This window comes from Podarcis tiliguerta, assembly GCF_965153285.1.
Source record: "Podarcis tiliguerta genome assembly, chromosome: W".
Classification (NCBI taxonomy): Eukaryota; Metazoa; Chordata; class Lepidosauria; order Squamata; family Lacertidae; genus Podarcis; species Podarcis tiliguerta.
In genome coordinates this window covers 2207753-2228591 of record NC_139552.1, presented here as the reverse complement: position 1 = coordinate 2228591, position 20839 = coordinate 2207753, and the positions used below count along the sequence as shown (strand labels likewise).

The 20839-nt window shown below is 45.7% G+C and overlaps 1 protein-coding gene across 4 annotated transcripts; it reads right to left on the bottom strand.

Annotated features, from left to right (window-relative positions):
- Nucleotides 1-1233: 1233 nt before the first annotated feature.
- LOC310668847 (ribose-phosphate pyrophosphokinase 1-like) lies at nt 1234-12730 on the bottom strand. 4 transcript variants are annotated; one of them, XM_083422194.1, is made up of 8 exons: nt 12403-12730; nt 10485-10668; nt 9881-9979; nt 9398-9522; nt 8921-9094; nt 8468-8627; nt 1553-2519; nt 1234-1511 (listed from the first exon to the last, which is right to left on the bottom strand). In XM_083422194.1, the coding sequence occupies exons 1-7, from the start codon at nt 12522-12524 to the stop codon at nt 2427-2429; spliced, it is 957 nt and encodes a 318-aa protein (XP_083278320.1). In that variant the 5' UTR covers nt 12525-12730; the 3' UTR covers nt 1234-1511; nt 1553-2426. The 4 variants fall into 4 exon arrangements, with proteins under 4 accessions (XP_083278320.1, XP_083278321.1, XP_083278323.1 ...); XM_083422195.1 differs by having other exon boundaries at nt 12333-12695; XM_083422196.1 differs by lacking the exon at nt 1234-1511 and having other exon boundaries at nt 1937-2519; nt 8468-8670; nt 12403-12660.
- Between the last annotated feature and the right edge of the window lie 8109 nt (nt 12731-20839).

The window sequence follows — 20839 nt, the reverse complement described above, 5'->3', positions numbered from 1 at the left end:
AGACAAATACTGGAAGAAGACCAAGGAAAGTTAAAATTAAAAACATATGAAGAATTAATACAATATGGGATGGATAATTGGCAATATATACAATATTTACCACCATTATATTACAAAAGAATAGGAATTATTATCAAAAATTTACACTCTATTATAGGACTATGATTTGATGAAGAGGTAAAATAAACAATGGGCAAATGGGCACAAGATATCAGCCACGCTATATATTTAGAACAATGGGAGAAACTCTGTCCCGAGGATATCTGCTTTACCGCCTGCTATACGATAAAGGAAAATTTTGTTAAAATGTTTTACAGGTGGTATTTAACACCAGTCAAACTCGCCAAAATATATAAATTAAAATCCAACATTTGTTGGAAACGTAACAAAGAACCTGGAACGATAATTCTTATGTGGTGGGGTTGCAAGGAAATAAAGAAGTTTTGGGGAATAATACATGAGGAACTTAAGAAAATGTTAAAAATCCCTTGATAAAATCCCGAAGCTTATCTGTTAGGGTTGGTGGGCAAAGATGTACCACAAATGAAAAAAAAACCAATCTTTTTATATGCAACAACAGCTGCCAGGGTAGTACCAGTAATTGCCACTAAATGGAAATCTAGGGACACACCAACAAAGGAAGCGTGGATTTGTAAATTAAGTGAGTATATAGAATTGGTAAAATTAACTTCAATTACAAGATATCAATCAAATCAAAAGTTAAGAATGGAGTGGAAGTATTTCAAAGATTATATGTCAAAATATTGTTCTAAAAATGAGATGCTAATAGGCTTAGAATAAAAAATGTAAGCAATAACAAAAACAATAAAGAAAGAAAAATCAGAATGTAATTTATTATAGAATGCAAGGAAAAAAGGTAGAAAGAAATATAAAGAAGTAGAATTGCTGTGGAGAGAAGTAGAGGGTGGGTGGTGGGTTTTATAATTAAGTAGCTGTTGTAATTTAGATATTATATTTTATGTGAAGGAATCATTGGGATTCCTTTGGAGGAAAAATTAAATAATAATAACAATAATAATATATACCCTGCCCATCTGGCTTCCTGCAAAATATTTATTTTATGCCGCCCTATACCCGAAGGTCTCATGAACACAATAATTCATCTAATATAAAAAGCTTCCCTATCTCAAGGAAACCGTAGAAGAGGAAGAAACTACAACTCCCAGCATGCCGAGCTGCGATCCACCCACCCCGCTAATGAAGAAACAGAGATTTTGGGCTTTTAAATGAGAGTTTATTATTCATTCATCCATCGCCAGGACTCAAACCTGGAACGGGGGGGGGGGGGGGGCAGGAGCTCCAGGAGTCTATAATTCTCAACTGGGCACCCAAGGGTGAAGGGTTTTCTGAGTGGGGAGAATTGCAGCAGCGATTTTCCCCTCTGAAATGAACAGGACACACCCCATACCACCATATTTTTCGCTCTATAAGACGCACCAGACCACAAGACGCACCTAGTTTTTGGAGGAGGAAAACAAGAAAAAAATATTCTGAATCTCAGAAGCCAGAACAGCAAGAGGGATCGCTGCGCAGTGAAAGCAGCAATCCCTCTTGCTGTTCTGGGTTCTGGGATAGCTGCGCAGCCTGCATTTGCTCCATAAGACGCACACACATTTCCCCTTACTTTTTAGGAGGGAAAAAGTGAGTCTTATAGAGCAAAAACACTGCTGCCCAGGATCAGAAACCAGAATCTGAAAAAATTGGGTGGGTGGGGAAATAATGGCGATCAGAGGTGAGATTGGATGAAATGAATAGACTCGAGGGCAGGGAATTCAAGCGCAAAATTAAGTGTATTCTGGGGGCGATAGGAGACAGAACAAAATGAATGGGGCTTAGGGGAGTCATAGCACCGTCGGGCGCCTAGGGGGAATTCTAGTGCCTGGATCAAAGTTTGAAATTAAGTGTACTTGGGGGGGGGGGCGACAGGAGACAGAATGAAATGAATGGGGTTTAGGGGAGTCATGGCGCCACTGGGCGCTTCGGGGGAAATTATAGGGCCAACGCCAGGCGCCCTGATTCCTGAAAAATGGTGGGTTTTTTGGGGGAAGGAAACAAGCATGGGACACCAGAAAAGAGGGGAATGAATGGGATTTGGGGCTGGGAGCCATAGAGTCAAAACCCCAAATCAAGGGGTGGGGAATTGTAGCGCCAACACCAAGGGATTGGATCGCCCCGTCGGACATGAACAATAAATACCGCACCAGACGCCCCCAATTGAAAGGGGAATTTGGGAAGTGAAAGAACCAGAGAAACGAGTGGATAAAATGACCCCCAAATTAGACCCGCGCTAAAATTCCCACCCACCAGGCGCCCTGAATCGAAAAGTGGGGAATCGTGAGATAAAGCCAACTCAACACTCTGTACATGCACAGAGGACTGTTGAATTTGTGTGCCAGGGTCAGGAACTATAGCGGGACGTGGCTGAACAGGTAGGAGACGGATTCGCCGTTGTGGGTGCGGCGGATGGCCTCGGCCAGGATCATGGAGATGTCAATCACCTAGGGGGGAAAAAGAGGGAGAGGCAGGGTTAACTGGGTGCCGGGTTATAGTGCGTGATATGAATGAATATTTGCGTCAGCCCTTGGCCATAGCAAAAAAGACGAACGAATGAACGAACGAATGAATCTTCACCAGCCAGTCAAGCTTTGAATGAATGAATGAATGAATGAATCTTGATTTGCGCCAGCCCTCGGCCATCACAATAAAACAAGACGATAGACAAAGAATAGAAATTACAAGTCACGGGATGCGGCAAGTTGGCACGAGGAAGGGGCCAAATGATCTGGGACAGACCAGAGAAATAATAATGATAATAATAATAATAATAAACAATTGACATTGGAAGATGTGAGAATGACCAGAAACGTGCCAGAGATTATAAAAATAATTAATAATAGTAATAAATGACGAAGCTGATGGAAGATGTGAGAATGATCAGGAACGTGCCTGATAGATAATAACAACAACAATAATAATCCCCCTGTCAGGGAAGAGTTAGAAGTTTTCAGTTTATCAGAGGGAGAAAGCATTCCCCAAGGGGGGAGGGAGAGCAGTGAACCTAATAGAAGGGAGCAAGAGGAACAACAGGGAGGGACTGGCTGTTCACAGGAAAGGCAAGGGTTAAGTTCTAGCTCAGATTCGGAGGAGAGGAGATACAGGCCAGCTCTAGCCAGGAGGTTAGAAAAAAGAGCGGGAAAACGAAGGGAGAGGCGCCTTCGCCATTTTGAGGGTGGCTGGTCATGGAGAAGCAGAGCTCAGAAGGTATCTGAAAGAAGTGACTCTGAGGAAGAATAATTAAAGTTAAGAACCGTTTATAAGATTGTTTTGTTAATACGCAATAAAAAGTTTTATAAAGAACAAGAAGCATTTGTGTGGTGATCTGAAGAGGACAACGACCAGTCCTGACAGAATACCTTCTGCTCTGCGCCTCTTCACTATACGTAAAGAAGGAGAAGCCAAAATGGAGGGAGCTGTGGCGCCAGTTGGGCAAGGAGAAACCCCAGCGCTCCAGCTAACATTACAGGACTTATGGCAACAGAACTTACAGTTGAAAAGTCAAGTTGACGCACTATCGGCAGCATTGGGAGAACATAGAACCATGCTGCAAGCGAAGTGTGGAGATAGAGTGAGTAAAACATTTACTGTACGTCCGCGTAGCTTCAAGGGAGAAAGCTCTGAATACATGGCTTTCAAGACAGAAATTTCTTACATAATTGAGATAAAGGATAAAGAATTTCAATCTGAGCAAGAGAAGGTTGCTTATGTGATTAATTTCTTGGAAGGGAGGGCTAAGGACTGTGTTATACCCCTAATATCTCGAAGGGATTCTGCCCTAGGAAATCTACAAATGTTTCTGCAGTATCTAGACACGATTTTCTTAGACCCTGCGCATGAAGTAACCACAGCTAGGCAGCTGTTGAGAATGAGACAAGGAAAAGACACTGTGGGAGTTTATTGGTCCAACTTTAGTTTGCTGGTGCAGAAATTAAAATGGGATCTGAATTCCCCAACAGTTGCAGCCCTTTTTAGGGAAGGACTGAATAATGAGATTTTAGACCAATTGGCCCAAATGCCAGAACCTAGTTCCTTGGACTCTCTGGTCCGAACGTGCCTGCAATTGAGCCTACGCGTGGAACGGAGGGCTAGTGAAAAGAAGGAACAATGGCAACCACGGTGGCGGGAAAACAATATTATTGAAAGTACAGAGAGCAGAGCGGGCAACATGCCAGGACGAGAGCGGCCAGAGCCCATGGAATTAGGAGCAGCCAGACCCCTCCCAGTTACTACCTCTTCCATGGTAAGAGGAAATGCAGGGAGAAGAAGAGACATGAGGCGTTGCTTCGTCTGTGGAAAACCAGGGCATCTAGCACGACAATGTCGCAATCGTAAAGGATGGGAGTCTCTATCTGGAGCAGACATGGGAGAAGACAATTGCCCAAAGGAACGGCATCAGGGAAACGAATGTCCCCGGCTGGAAATGGGAGCTTGCAGCCGGGTGGAGAAGCAATAGAAGGCTCTCACGCAGAACCACCTATCCCAGGACTAACGGTGAAGGTGCAACTACAACTACCCAATGGACACAAGGTCCAGGTAGAGGCGCTGTTAGACTCAGGAGCGTCAGCAGATTTCATAGACCAGAAATTGGTACAGGAACACAAAATCGCTTTGTTACCTTTGAATTTCCCACTGCGAGTGAAAACAATTGACGGCAGACCGCTACTGTCAGGAGAAGTGACTTATGAGACTCCACCAATGAGAATGGATATGGGTCATCACTCAGAGACCAGGGCATTTCATGTGACCAAACTAGCTGGACACCCGATGGTGCTGGGCATGAGTTGGCTCAATCGTCACAATCCGGTGATTGCCTGGCATCAAAGGTCTTTGGTTTTTGGTTCGATCTATTGTATGACACATTGTTTGGGGCAAAAGGGAAAAATCTCAGTGGAAGTAATGGGAACAGAGGTAGAAGGGAAGTTGATGGGGAATGAAAGTGAGATTCCGTCACAATATATTGCTTATCGGGATGTTTTTTGTGAAAAAGAAGCGGATAAACTTCCACCACATAGGCTCTATGATTGCAAGATAGATCTAGTCCCTGGGGCACAGTTGCCACCAAGCAAGATATATGCCATGTCGGAAGTAGAATCTGCAGCATTGAGGGAGTTCCTGCAAAAGGATTTGCAGAGAGGTTTTATTAGAGAGTCCACAGCCTCGGGGGGTGCTCCCGTCTTTTTTGTCAAAAAGAAAGGGGAGGAAGGGGCACCGAGATTAGTATGTGACTTCAGAATCCTTAACAGCCAAATGAAGCCTCGCGTGTGCCCACTGCCACGTATAGATGACCTCTTGGAGAGAGTAAGGTCAGCCAAAGTCTTTACCAAGCTTGATCTACGAGGAGCATATAATCTGATAAGGGTCAGAGAAGGGGATGAGTGGAAAACCAGTTTTTGTACTAAGTATGGTGCATTTGAATTCTTGGTAATGCCTTTTGGCTTGCAAAATGGCTCAGGGGTATTTCAAACCTTCATCAACCACGTCTTAGCAGGTATACTGGATCAGTTCTGTGTCTCTTATTTAGATGACCTCTTAATATATAGTGAAAGCATGGAGGAACACGTAAAACATGTCACACAGGTGTTAGAAAGATTGAGGACCAACAGGTTATATGTGAAGTTAGAGAAGTGTAAGTTCCATACACAAAAGGTGGAGTTCCTGGGATATTGCATTTCCCACAAAGGGGTGCACATGGACCCCAGTAAAGTTCAGGCAGTGGTGGAATGGGAGGCACCTAAGACTAAGAAAGATCTACAGAGGTTTTTAGGATTTGATAATTTCTATCGTAAATTCATAGGTAATTACTCCAAAATCACAACGCCACTGACTGATTGTCTAAGAGGCAAGGAGCCATTCAGATGGTCTGAGGAAGCACAGAAGGCCTTTGATAAACTAAAGGCGGTGTTTGCTTCAGAAAAATATCTTATGCACCTAGATCCAAGTAAACGTATGAAGGTAGAAACTGATGCCTCTGATAGGGCTATTGGGGCCATTCTGCTGCAACAGGACAAGGAAGGGGACTGGAGACCCTGTGCCTTCTACTCTAGAAAATTAAATCAATCAGAACAAAACTACACCATATTTGATAAGGAACTTTTAGCTGTGCATGCTGCCTTTAAAGTGTGGAGACATTTTTTGGAAGGGGCGTCACATCAGGTGGTGGTACAAACAGATCATAAGAATTTAGAGTATTGGAGAACTGCTAGACAGCTAAACCAAAGGCAAATTAGGTGGGCGGAGTTTTTTGCTGGGTTTAATTTTAGGATTGAGTATATACCTGGGCATCAAAACGTTCGTGCAGATGCGCTATCGCGCAAACCTGAGTATATGGAAGGGGAAGCACCTCCCAAGTTGCGAGAAATGCTGAGATCGGATCAGTGGGGGTGTGCAGCCGTAGTAGTGGACGGCAGGGAATTCCAGCGATTGACAGTAACAGATGAGTTTGCACAAAAGAAAATGGAGGAACTGAGAAAAGGTAGAGGGGAAGAGGAAGGTTTCAAAGAAAAAGATGGATTGTTGTACAGGAGAGGGGTGCTGTATGTACCTGCAGGTGAATTAAGAGGTAAAGTGTTGAGGCAACATCATGATAACCCGACTGCAGGACATTTTGGTAGAGAAAAGACCCTGTATCAGATCACACGACAGTTCTGGTGGCCAAAGTTGAGGGAGGAGGTAACGCAATATGTAAGAGGTTGTGAAGTATGTCAACGAGCCAAGGCACCCAGAGCAGCTCCCGCAGGGTTGTTGCAACCTATGCCCACGCCGGGAAGGCCTTGGGATGTGGTGTCTATGGATTTTATAACGGATCTACCGTCATCCCATAGGCAAACAGTGATCTTTGTGGTGGTTGACATGCTAACCAAGATGGCACATTTCATACCATGTACCAAAATTCCGACCGCACAGGAAACTGCAAAGATGTTTTTAGATAATATTTTTAGGTTGCATGGTTTGCCATCACAAATCATTTCAGATAGAGGGGCCCAATTTACATCACAATTTTGGAAGAGGTTAATGCAGTTACTAGATGTGGAGCTAAGCCTCACGTCGGCGAGACACCCGCAAACCAATGGGGAAGCTGAAAGAACGAATGCAACACTACAACAATATCTGAGGTGTTATGCTGGTTATCAGCAGAGCGGGTGGTTAGAGAAGTTGAGTCTAGCAGAGTTTGCGTATAATAATGCAATGCATGTGTCTACGGGCAGAGCCCCATTTGTGGCAAACTATGGCTTGCACCCAAGGGCATTCCCAGGTCAAGAGGAGCAGTTAGCAGTACCAGCAGCAGAACAAATGATAGAGGAGTTGAGGTGCATTCATGAGATATTGAAAGAGGATTTGGAAGAAGCTAAAGAGGCTTACAAGAGAGCTGCAGACAGGCACCGGCGGGTTGGGGAAGAAATCCAAGTAGGGAGCTGGGTATGGCTGTCTACCAAGGGACTACCAATACGAGGGAGGTGTAAAAAGCTAGAACCAAGGAGATTGGGACCTTTCCAAGTAAAGGCTCAAATTAACCCAGTCGCTTTCAAGCTTCATTTACCTGAAAATATGAGAATACACCCTGTATTTCATAGATCTTTATTGTCAGTGTTTGTACCAGCACATAAGTATCAAATTTCAAGGGAACCACCTCCTTTTCCCACCATGATGGGGGAAGAGGAGGCTGAAGTGGAAGAGATATTAGACTCAAGAATAAGTAGGAGGAAATTACAGTATTTGGTTGCATGGAAAGGGTTAGATGAGTCTGAGAACTCATGGGAATCAGCAGAAAAAATTAACGTTCCAGAATTGCAGAGAGAATTTCATAGAAAATATCCCCACAAGCCAAAACCCCATAACTGGCATCTTCAAGAAATTTTTGAAAAGACAGATAGCGAGGAAGAAGAGTTCAGAGGGTTCGGTCCTCCAGAAACAGAGGAGAGCAAGAAGGAGGAAGGGGGGCTTAGGGGAGGGGGTGATGTCAGGGAAGAGTTAGAAGTTTTCAGTTTATCAGAGGGAGAAAGCATTCCCCAAGGGGGGAGGGAGAACAGTAAATTTAATAGAAGGGAGCAAGAGGAACAACAGGGAGGGACTGGCTGTTCACAGGAAAGGCAAGGGTTAAGTTCTAGCTCAGATTCGGAGGAGAGGAGATACAGGCCAGCTCTAGCCAGGAGGTTAGAAAAAAGAGCGGGAAAACGAAGGGAGAGGCGCCTTCGCCATTTTGAGGGTGGCTGGTCATGGAGAAGCAGAGCTCAGAAGGTATCTGAAATAAGTGACTCTGAGGAAGAATAGTTAAAGTTAAGAACCGTTTATAAGATTGTTTTGTTAATACGCAATAAAAAGTTTTATAAAGAACAAGAAGCATTTGTGTGGTGATCTGAAGAGGACAACGACCAGTCCTGACACCCCCTACCTGAATTTTGGGGCAGTGCTTCATCTTCTCCTCCTGCGGGATGGTGTTGGTGACGACGATGGCCTCGAACCCTGCGCCGTTAATCCGGGAGATGGCTGGGCCGGAGAAGATACCATGCGTCAGGATGGCGTAGACTCGGGTGGCGCCTGCCGAGAGGAGCCTGCGGGGGAAAGCGGGATGGGCTGGATGACCACAGGGGTTGCCTTCTAAGCAGGGTGGGTAAAAATCAATGATTTTTAAAAATAATAAGAATCTGAAAATTTTTTATTTAAATCAGAATTTTTAAGCATTTAAATCAGATTTTTTAAGCATTTAAATCAGATTTTTTAAAATTTAAACCAGATTGTTAAACTTTAAATTGATTTTTTTTTATTTAAAACAGAATTTCCCCCCACTTAAATTGGATTTTTTAAATTTTAAATTAGATTTCCCCACCACTTAAATCAGACTCACTTGTCGGCAGCGTGGCAGATGGTCCCACAGGTGTCGGCCATGTCGTCCACCAAGATGGCCGCCCGGTCCTTGACATCGCCCACCAGGACCATGTGGTCGACCTCGCTGGCCTTCTTGCGCTCCTTGTGGATGAGGGCAAAGTCGACGTTCAGGTGGTCGGCGATGGATGTCACCCTGGGAGAAGGAGGTTCTAGGTTGAGATGTCTTGATTTAAAATACTTTTATTATTATTACTTAAATCCATTTTTATGGAAAGATTCAGCCTTGCTGTCACCCTCTTAATATGGAGAAGCAAAGGTATTAATTATTATTATTACTATTATTATTAGAATGGGAGATTAATAGGATGGAGGAGCTGGGAAGGACCCCGGGGGTCATCCAGTCCATCCCCTGGCAAAGCAGGAATCTCAATGCAAAATCTCTGAATGGTACAGTTGGAAGGGACCTGTGACAAATTTTGGGAAATTCTGGGGTCACCTTTTGGCCCCCCCAGCGTCCGGCGAGACGATGGTGCAGTTCTTCCACTCGGCGATGTTCTCCTTGATCCACTTCATAACGGCTGGCTCGGCATACAGGTTGTCGACAGGGATGTCAAAGAAGCCCTGGGCCAGGAAGCAGAAATAATAAATAAAGAAATAATAATAATAATAATAATACACATACCCCCGTCCATCTGGCTGGGCTTCCCCATCATCATCATCATCATTATTAATCTGATAAAAGCAGTTGGAAAACGTCATAAAAAGCAGACCTTAGTAACATAGTCAACGTAATAATACTGTATTGGCCTGAATATAAGCCTCACTTTTCCCCTCCAAAAAAGTGCTCAAATATTTCACAAAATCAATAATAATTAAAATTAAAAAGTACATTATTAACATAAGTGTTGAATAGTCATAATATTCAGAAAGTTCACACGTGGCTATGCGGGCTGGACTAGATGAGCCCTGGAGGCGCCACCTGGATCTGAGAGGCGTGCAGGTCCATGGTGATGATGTGGTCGGCACCGGCCACCGAGAGCATGTTGGCGATGAGCTTGGCGGAGATGGGCGCCCGGCTCTGCAATGGAAAGGGGGCCGTTGAATCGGGCGCCGTGCTACAATTCCCATCAGGCCTAGCAGGCAGGATCCCACCTATAACCCAGCATAGCTAGCAGGACTCCAACTCCCATCCTACCTAGCAGCTAGGATCCCAGCTACAATCAGGCCTAGCTAGCCGGACTCCAACTCCCTGCCTAGCAGGCAGGTCTCCAATTCATCCCACCTATATATAACCCAGCCTTTCCATGAAATTTCCGTGCACTGCTCTGGTTTCGCCAGAAGTGGATTAGTCATGCTGGCCATATGACCCGGAAAAACTGTATCAGCCCCCTCAGCCAGTAAAGCGAGATGAACGCCGCAACCCCAGAGTCGTTCACAACTGGACTTAACTTTCAGGGGTCCTTTACCTTTACCTTTATAACCCAGCTTAGCTAGCAAGACTGGGGCATGGCTGCCCTCAGCCCAGTCCGCCCGGCAACTTCACCCCCCCCCCGGTGAGCCAGTAATCCCGTCCTCCTGGAAACCTTGTCCTTCTTGTCCTGCCGGGCGTAGGGGAAGCAGGGAATGACTGCTGTCACTCGGCTGGCAGACGCAATCTTGCAGGCGTTGATCATGATTAGCAGCTCCATCAGGTGGTCATTGATCTCGCCGCAGCCGCTCTGTACGATGTAGACATCCTCGCCGCGCACGCTCTCACCGATCTCCACGCTGCGGGAAGAAAGATTCAAGGATTTTTTTTTAATCAGATTTATTTATTTAATTAAATCAGTTTTTTCCAATTTAAATCAGACTCCCCCCCCCAATTTAAACTGGATATTTTCCATTTACAGGGGTATTTTTGATTCAAACTGGATTTTTAAATTAAAACACTTTTAAAAAATTTTCTCTTTGAGATATGTTCTAGTCCAAAGGCTATTGAGCGAGAAATAAGGATATATTATTTTGATTATTTTGTAACTAGTTCAGTTGTAGCCTATAATTGTTGTTGTTGTTGTTATGGTTATGGTTAAAGATAAGGGTTAGAGACAGCAATAGAACTTAGGGATAGGGATTAGGGATAATAAATAATAATAATAATATATCAGGAAATAAGCTTTTCATGTGTGCTAAAACACAGTCTTTGTTAAAAAAAATTGTGGAATCACACCAGGTAACAAACATGGATCCATATGCTATCATGTTATTGTTTTAGTGAAATAAATTGTTTAGATTGTTATTAAGGCAATGGTAATTTTTATTTTTCCAATCAAGCACAGCAGAAAAGTTGTCGAAATGGAAACCATTAACTTAATAAACCTCACCATAATTTCATAATTATCTGTCAGTGTATTTCTAAGAGTAGAACCAAATCAGTGATTTTTGATATAACTGTAAAAACGACTCTGAAAATTTATCATTCCTAAAAGAAAACCTTCACCTGGTTGTCAAGAGAAAGATTATACCAGCAAAAATGAGTCTTTCTGTTAAAAAATGATTTAAATCAAGTCTAACTGACTAGGGATTTAAATCAAATCCACCTTTCGGAAAACTACAATTCCCACAGTGCTGCCCATCTCCTTAATGGAAAAATAGAGTTCTCAGAGTGGTGCTCAGTGTTTCTTTTGTGGAAAACTACAGTTCCCAGAGTTCTGTCCCATCTCCTGCTTGGAGAACTACAGTTTCTGTAGTGATCAAGTGGGATTGCTATGAGGAATTATAACAAATATAGAGTAAGCCATCTGTGTCAGCAATGAAAGCATTGCGTTGACTGGGTTTAAACTATTTTGATATGATTCTTGATCAATCTACACCCCTGCATCCCTGTTTCATTCCTCTCTCTTCACAAGTCACGTACACAGCCCAGTTGCTTTGCCAGGCAGACTGTTCCCCGTCTTCTTCACAAAAAACTAGAGTTCCCAGAGTGCTGTCCCATCTCTTTCACGGAAAACTACACTTTCCAGAGTGCAGGCCCCCATCTCCAAGGAAAACTATACATCCCAGAATGCTGCTGTCTCCTTCATGGAAAACTACACTTCCCATCTCTTTAATGGAAAACTACAGTTCCCAATCCCCCCCCCAATCTCCTGCTTGGAGAACTACAGTTGCCGACATGCCCCCAATCCCCTGGAGACGCAGCATTACATCAAGCCTGGGGGAACTGCGCAATCCCCTCAGACCCACTGGCTCGGTCGCCTCAGAGAACTACCCTTCCCAGACTGTCCCGTGGCCGCGCATGCGCTCAACCCACCACGTCCCTTGCGGGAACCACAGCTCTCAACCTACCCCGCACGCTCCCCGCGGACCCATTCGCTCGGCCGCCTCGGAGAACTACCGGTATCTTTCTCAGCATCCCGCCCCCCCCCCCCCGCGGCCGCGCCCAACCCACCACGTACCTCGCACCCAGCATGGAACAACTACCCTTCCCAGGCTGCCCCGCGGCGGCCGCGCATCCGCGCAACCCACCACGTCTCCTGGTTGGAGAACTTCTTGGTGACCACCTTGCCCAGCTCGAGGCCCAGCCGGTCGGCGATCCTCTGCGACAGGTCCTGGTGCGAGGAGCCGCTGAAGAGCTTGATGTTCGGCATCCTGCTGGCCAACGACGCCGCTGGTGAGAACGACAATCCCGAACGCGATGTCGAGGCCTCGACCTCTTCCACCCCGGGGACAGGCCCGCCGGCGGCGGCCCGCCGCTCGCCCGCCTTGCGCCGCTCCAGCAGGCCGAGAAACGCGTCCGGGAGCGGGCCTTTATATTACCTCGGGCGGCGCGCCAGGCGCGTCACGCCAGAGGCACGCCCACTCAAGACAGCTGCGCCTGCGCAGAAGCAGAGACGGGCCCCCTTTCGCGAGGGCTAGAAGAGAGGCGGCGAATAGGGCCGGGAGCCGCTTGCGCAGAAGGCAAAGCACGCCCCTCCGCCCAAAAATGTGCTCTTGCGCAGACGGCTCCTTGAAATGGCGTCTCCTCAGTGGTCGCCCGGCAACGCGCAACTCTTCCGCGAGTGAGACACTCCCCCACGGGCGACACGCGCCTGCGCAGAGTTCAGAGGTTCCCAGTGCCAGTGTGCGCACGCGCGGACTCTAGAAACGAGCCAGGCAGCAATCCAACCGGTGCAGCTTACAACGTGCTGAGCATCCATTATTTGGGGGTACTTTCCTGGATGGGAAAGTTATTTTCCGGGAAAATAACGGAGGAATAAACCCCACCAGCGCCTTAATTCTCCCAGTCCTTTGTTCTTTGTTCTTTTATTGTATTATTATTAGTAATCATCTATAGCGATCCCTTGACATTCCTTAGTCTGCAGGACCCCTACAGAGCGCAAGTGTAAGTGAGAAGAAGTGAAAGGAACTTGCAACATCAGGTCGAGTTGATTTACAGATAATAATAATAATAATAATAATAGTTGTTGTTGTTGTTGTTGTTAGGGCTAGGGATGAGGGTTAGAGATGGGAATAGGAGTTATGGATAGGATTATTATTATTATTATTCTGTTGGGAGCTGCCCAGAGTGGCTGGGGAAACCCAGTCAGATGGGCGGTGTATAAATAAATTATTATTATTGTTATTTAATAAAAACTTGTTTTTTCCGATTATTGTTATTTAATAAAAACTTGTTTTTTCCGATTATCCCACGTTTTTTCCCAAGCCTTCCCATCTCTAAACCTGAGATTATTATTATTAGGGTTAGAGATAGGGATAAGGGTTAGGGACAGGGATTAGAGTTATTATTATTATTATGTTGGGGGCCGCCCAGAATGGCTGGGAAAAAGTGTGGGATGATTGGGGGGAAAAAAGGTTTTTATTAAATAATTATAATAATTTATTTATACACCGCCCCTCTGGCTGGGTTTTATTTTTTTCATTTTTTCTGAGGGGCAAAGGCTTAAAACCCCCCACCATAACCCACCCCCCAAAAAGCTGTTCCCTCCCCCCAATTTTCCTTTTTTCCCTCCAGGCCTTCCCATCTTTAAACCTGAGCCTGCAGGACTCCTGGCTGCAATTGTCGGAAGCTCGGTCTGCATAAAAGGCGGATCTACACGAAGCCTCATGGATCCTCCACTTTTTAAAAAATAATTCCAGCAAATGCAGTGTCAAATCACACCTAGAAGGCACGCCTACAAACTGGACTATAAAAAACGTGGATCCAACACTTTGCCGCGCTGCAGCACCACAAAAACATGGATCCGAGGCACGGATCCTCATGAATTCATATGATTTTTATATTGAAACAAAATAAAAACACCATGCTACTGTAGACCACATCTTAGTCTGTAGGAGGAACCAAAAAAATCACGCATCCACTGTTTCGTGGTGCCGCAATGGCGCAAAAACATGGTTAAAAAACACGGATCCCCATGAATCCTCATGATTTTTGCACTAGATCAGCCCAAAGTCACTGTCAAATTACACATCATGTCCAGGGGCACAGCATCCACCACAGAAATCACGGATCCATGGCTTCCTGGCCATACCGTGGCCCAAAAACGTGGTTTTCAAGAATGGATCCTCATGGATCCTCACACATTTTGCATTGGGCCAACCCAAACTCAACGTCAAATCACACATCATGGCCAGCAGCACAGCATGCAACACAAAAATCACGGATCCACGGCTTCCTGGCCACTCCATGGCCCAAAAACGTGGTTTTGAAGCACGGATCCTCATGGATCCCCACGCTTTTTGCATTGGGCAAACCCAAACTCACCATCAAATCACACATCATGTCCAGGGGCACAGACTGCACCACAAAAATCACGGATCCACGGCTTCCTGGCCACTCCATGGCCCAAAAACGTGGTTTTGAAGCACGGATCCTCATGGATCCTCACGCTTTTTGCATTGGGCCACCCCAAACTCACCATCAAACCACACATCATGTCCAGGGGCACAGACTGCACCACAAAAATCACGGATCCACGGCTTCCTGGCCACTCCATGGCCCCAAAACATGGTTTTGAAGCACGGATCCTCATGGATCCTCACGCTTTTTGCATTGAGCCACCCCAAACTCACCATCAAATCACACATGATTCCCAGGGGCACGGACTGCACCACAAAAATCACAGATCCACGGCTTCCTGACCACTCCATGGCCCAAAAACGTGGTTTTGAAGCACGGATCCTCATGGATCCTCACGCTTTTTGCATTGAGCCACCCCAAACTCACCGTCAAATCACACATGATTCCCAGGGGCACGGACTGCACCACAAAAATCACAGATCCACGGCTTCCTGACCACTCCATGGCCCAAAAACGTGGTTTTGAAGCACGGATCCTCATGGATCCTCACGCTTTTTGCATTGGGCCACCCCAAACTCACCGTCAAATCACACATCATTCCCAGGGGCACGGACTGCACCACAAAAATCACAGATCCACGGCTTCCTGGCCACTCCATGGCCCAAAAACGTGGTTTTGAAGCACGGATCCTCATGGATCCTCATGCTTTTTGCACTGGGCCACCCCTAAATCACTGTCAAACATCATATCATAGCCAGGGGCACAGGCTGCACCACAAAAAACTCAGATCCACGCCTGCCTGGCCATACCGTGGCCCAAAAACGTGGTTCCGAAGCACGGATCCTCATGGATCCTAATGTTTTTTGCATGAGATCAGCCCAAAGTCACCATCAGATCAAACATCATGGCCATGGGCACAGCATCCAGCACAAAAATCACAGATCCACGGCTTCCTGGCCACTCCATGGCCCAAAAACGTGGTTTTGAAGCACGGATCCACATGGATCCTCACGCTTTTCGCATTGGGCCAGCCCAAACTCACCGTCAAATCACACATCATAGCCAGGGGCACAGCCTGCACCACAGAAAACTCAGATCCACGCCTGCCTGGCCATACCATGGCCCAAAAAGGTGGTTCCGAAGCACGGATCCTCATGGATCCTCATAATTTTTGCACAAGATCAGCCCAAAGTCACCATCAGATCAAACATCATGGCCATGGGCACAGCATGCACCACAAAAATCATGGATCCACGGCTTCCTGGTGAAACCGTGGCCCAAAAACGTGGTTTTGAAGCACGGATCCTCATGGATCCTCATGCTTTTTGCATTGGACCACCCAAACTCACTGTCAAATAACACGTCATAGTCAGGGGCACAGCCTGCACCACAAAAAACTGAGATCCTCGGCTTCCTGGTCGTACCGTGGCCCAAAAACGTGGTTTTGAAGCGCGGATCCTCATGGATCCTCACGCTTTTTGCATTGGGCCAGCCCAAACCAACGGTCAAATCACACATCATAGCCAGGGGCACAGCCTGCACCACAAAAATCACGGATCCACGGCTTCCTGGTCGTACCGTGGCGCAAAAACGTGGTTTTGAAGCACAGATCCTCATGGATCCACACGCTTTTTGCATTGGACCACCCCTAAATCACTGTCAAATCACACATCATAGCCAGGGGCACAGCCTGCACCACAAAAAACTCAGATCCATGCCTGCCTGGCCATACCGTGGCCCAAAAACGTGGTTCCAAAGCACGGATCCTCATGGATCCTCATAATTTTTGCACGAGATCAGCCCAAAGTCACCATCATATCAAACATCATGGCCATGGGCACAGCATGCAACACAAAAATCACGGATTCACGGCTTCCTGGCAAAAACGTGGACCAAAAACGTGGTTTTGAAGCATGGATCCTCATGGATCCTCATGCTTTTTGCATTGGGCCAGCCCAAATTCAATGTCAGATCACGCGTCATAGCCAGGATCACAGCTTGCACCACGTAATACCTGGATCCACGGCTTCCTGGACACTCCATGGTCCAAAAACGTGGTTTTGAAGCACGGATCCTCATGGATCCTCACACGTTTTGCACTGGGCCACCTGAAGCTCACTATCAAAACACACATCATAGCCAGGAGCACAGCTTGCACCACAAAAAACTCGGATCCACAGCTTCCTAGACACTCCATGGCCCGAAAACGTGGTTTGCTTGTGCTTTGTTTGTGTGTTCCAGCATGGCAGGGGGTTGGACTAGATGGCCCGTGCGGTCTCTTCCAGCTCTATGATTTTATGATTCTATGACACTAGCTTGTACGCTGCACTGTTCCATTAGATAGATATTGTTGCTATTTTTTAAGCTAAAGGTTATGTATAGCTGCCATCTATTAGTCTTTGAGCCAGTGTGGTGTAGTGGTTAAAAGCGGTGGACTCATAATCTGGTGAGCTGGGTTCGCTTCCCCGCTCCTCCACATGCAGCTCCTCACAGGGTGTCTGTTGTGGGGAAGGAAGGGAAAGGAGATTGTTAGCTGCTTTGAGACTCCTTAAGGGGAGTGAAAGGCGAAATATCAAGTCCAAACTCTTCTTCCAAACACTTTGTAATAGTGACATTTCCCATAAATATGCTGAGACACAACTGAATAATAATAATGTGATAGATTTCAATGGGATTCATGGAAGGGCCAAGTTTATTCAGCAGTTTAAATGAATGGGGCATAGAAGTGCTTAACTGGTTCTTGAGCAGGGCCAAAACCCGGGGGAAGGAATCTTCAGTCTCTGTAGCAAACAGCAGGCACAACAACATTTTGTATGGAATGCAGAGCCAGTTCTTCTCTTTTTTTAAAAAAAATAAAAATTAGCAAACCAATCAAATCACATTAATTCCAAATTATACCAATACATAATATACTCCAAATATTTAGCCAAATTTTAAATTTTTGTTGGGGCTACCCATGCTCCGAGCTCAAAAAGGGTCAAATCCTCTCATATTTGTGCTGCTTTGATGTTCAGAGTTCTATCTTTCCATCTCTTTGTTGTTATCCTTTACCAATCGTCTTCCAATCTTGTTGTTGTTATCGTTTTTTCTTTTCTTTATAAACTCTGAAAGTCTCCACAAGTGATTTGAAACAAACATTATTATAGTCCTGTGTGGATTTTCACCTTAATCCAAAGGTCCTGTTCGAACGGCAGATGCCATTTCAGCGTTTCCATAAAATACAGTCTAAACATCTGCTCATTAAGTTTCCCAGACCTGTTGCTCCGACATCAATCTTTTCAGGGGAGTTCTTGCCAAGTCAAACGTAGAACTCAGATATGATAGCAAAGCCGTGGCTTCCTCCCCCTCTTGGCTTTAAAGAAACTCTGTGCATCATGAGTGTTGGCTAAGTGCTGGATCTCTTGAGCTTTTTTTTTTTATCCACCAGGTGTTTTTTAGTTCTCTGGTTCTTAGCATTGGCATAGGGTTTTTTTCTTAGTGGCACAGTTTCTTTCTTTTTGCCAGATCTGAAATGCCTTCCTTTTCTTGTCAATCATGCATTCAATCTCACTGTCATTCTCATCAAACCAGTCCTGGTGTTTCTTGGTTTGGTATCCAATAGTTTGTTCACAGACTGCAATAATGGATGTTTTTGTTGGAGTATTGTCAGGGAGATAGAGGCATCAGGCCTCCACGCCGTCTCCGGACGATCACCGGTCTCCCGTGGAAACAGCATCAATCAATTAGCGACATGAGCCTCAGACACATTCCAAGACTCATGCACGCCCTTTTCAGCAGTCTCCGCAATGGAAGATTCAGACAGAAGAGCATATTTACAGCTTTATTCAACATAGGTCAGAACAAAGGAAAAACATGACTGCTTGCATCCCTGTCGAGGAAACAGCCAGAACAAAAGCTATATACAAAACGGAAGTTCCCAGTGAAAACAGTGCTGGGAGTAAACAGGCATGTGACACACAACAATCATGCCTGACTCTTTTAAGGAGGAACGGAGCTATATCCTAACAGTTTTTAGCTTGGTCCAGTGTTCCTCGATGTCATCAGGGAATTCTGAAAGCAGGTTGGTGCTTAAGAGTCGTTTACAAGCAATCCCGCTTAATGGGAACTTGAAGGGCTTGAGTGTTCATTTTGAGCCTTGGTTTTCTTCCCTGAAGCCTGCGTTGAGGTATAATCTTGATAGCCATCGTGGCGCGTATTAGTTGGTGATCTGTCCAGCGCTCGTCATAGCTCTGGCAAGGAGCACATCACGTTGATCTTTAGCACGGACAATAACATAGTCTAAGAGGTGTCAGTGGTTTGACCGAGGATGCCGCCATGAAGTTTTAAATTTATTTTTCTGTCAAAAGAGTGTTTTGGTAATAACAAGGTTGTGCGCTGCACATATCGTCAAAAGTAAGATTCCATTCTGGTTGCTGTTGCCAACTCCTTCTTTCCCAATAGTCCTAGGCCACAAATCGAAATCTCACCCAACTCTTGCATTAAAATCACCCAGAAGGATAATTTTATCTTCCTTAGGCATCTCTGATAGGATGGTATCCAGCTGAGAGTAAAAATTTTCTTTAATGTCTTCATCGGCATCCAGTGTTGGTACATAAGTGCTGATTATAGTGATCTGTTGGTTTTTTGTGAGCTTTATTCGAAGGGTTGAGAGTCGCTCATTAATGCCAGTAGGGACTTCTGACAGGAGCTTCACAAGGTCGTTTTTCATAGCGAAGCCTACCCATGTATTCAATGTTCTTGTTCAGATAGACCTCTCCAGAAGAATGTGTAGCCTCCTTTTTCTTCCTTCAGTTGTCCTTCGCCTGCTCTTCGAGAGTCTTGAAATGCTGCAATATGGATGTTAAAACATCGCAGCTCTCTTGCAATGATGGCAGTTCTGCGTTTAGGACGTTCGCTGTCTGTGTTATCTGACAAAGTCCATATATTCCATGTTCCAAAGTTCAATTGTCTTTTACGGCCCCTGGGTGGTGACCCCACTGGGCGCGGTAATCCAGTCAGGGAAAAAGGGAGGCAGACTATGTTTAGGGCACCGTTTCCAGCCACTCCCTCTTTTCGGGGTGAGCAGAGTGGATCCTAAAAAGGGCTGCTCAGTCATGGATACAGCTGCCGAGCTGCTCAACTGCCTCATTCCTTGAGTCAGAACGACTGAATCTGTATCCACTGCCCATGTGTCAATTCATGACTAGGGGCTTCCAGATTTCACATTCCTGCCTCTGTAAGCCATTTGCTGTTCACAATGGGGGGGGGGGGTTGGGTTTTTGGAAGACGCCTGTGCGTGAATTTCTTTTAGGTGTGTAGATCAGTGCACGCTGACCAACGCACAGCCTTCGCAGTAGGGCTCTGTTCTGATGGCATGAGTAGTCATGACAAATTGGTGGATCCTATCTGCTGCAGCCTTCATCCGCCTTCAGAGCCGTTGTAACACACTGCTTGTTATCACCCGCCTGTTCTGCCGTTGAGGACTTCTTGGATCATTCTTTGTCTAGCTCCTTCCCTGTTATGTACTAAGCTTGGATCCTAGAACAATAGACAAGTAGGATCCTAGAATGCAAGAACTGATTGGCTTGCAGGAAAAGACCAATCAGGCTCCAGGAGGGAAGCAGAACCAGCCAGTCAGACGGGACTCATTGTGTAAATAATGTATATAAAAGCCTGAGGTTTCGGGGGAAATTCAGTCACTGTTTTACAAGCTGCAATAAAGAGCATGAAATCACTACAGGACTCTGAGCATATTTAATTTTCTTTGACCTTACCGCCTTGGGTGACCCTGCTGGGAGTATGAGATTCCCAATGGTTTCGCTCACAAGGGTCATAGGAATGTGCAAGCCCACTCACCATGACATGTGAGAGAACTGAGATAGATTGCACTGAGCCCTGGTCTCATTAGACAAAGCGTTCCACCAAAAAGGCTCTGGCTCTGGTCGAGGACAGCTGGATATGTTTTGGGCCAGGGACCACCAGTAGGTTGCTGTCAGATGAGCGTCACACTCATGGGGGGGGGGTGTATTGGAAGATAATTCCCACAGATAAGAAAGGTCACAGACTGTTTAGGGCTTTAAAGATTAGCACCAAAACCTTGAACCTGATTCGATACTCCACCTGGAGCCAATCCAGCTGATGAACAACCAACTGAATGTGGGCTCTCCACAAAGTCCAAGTAAGAAC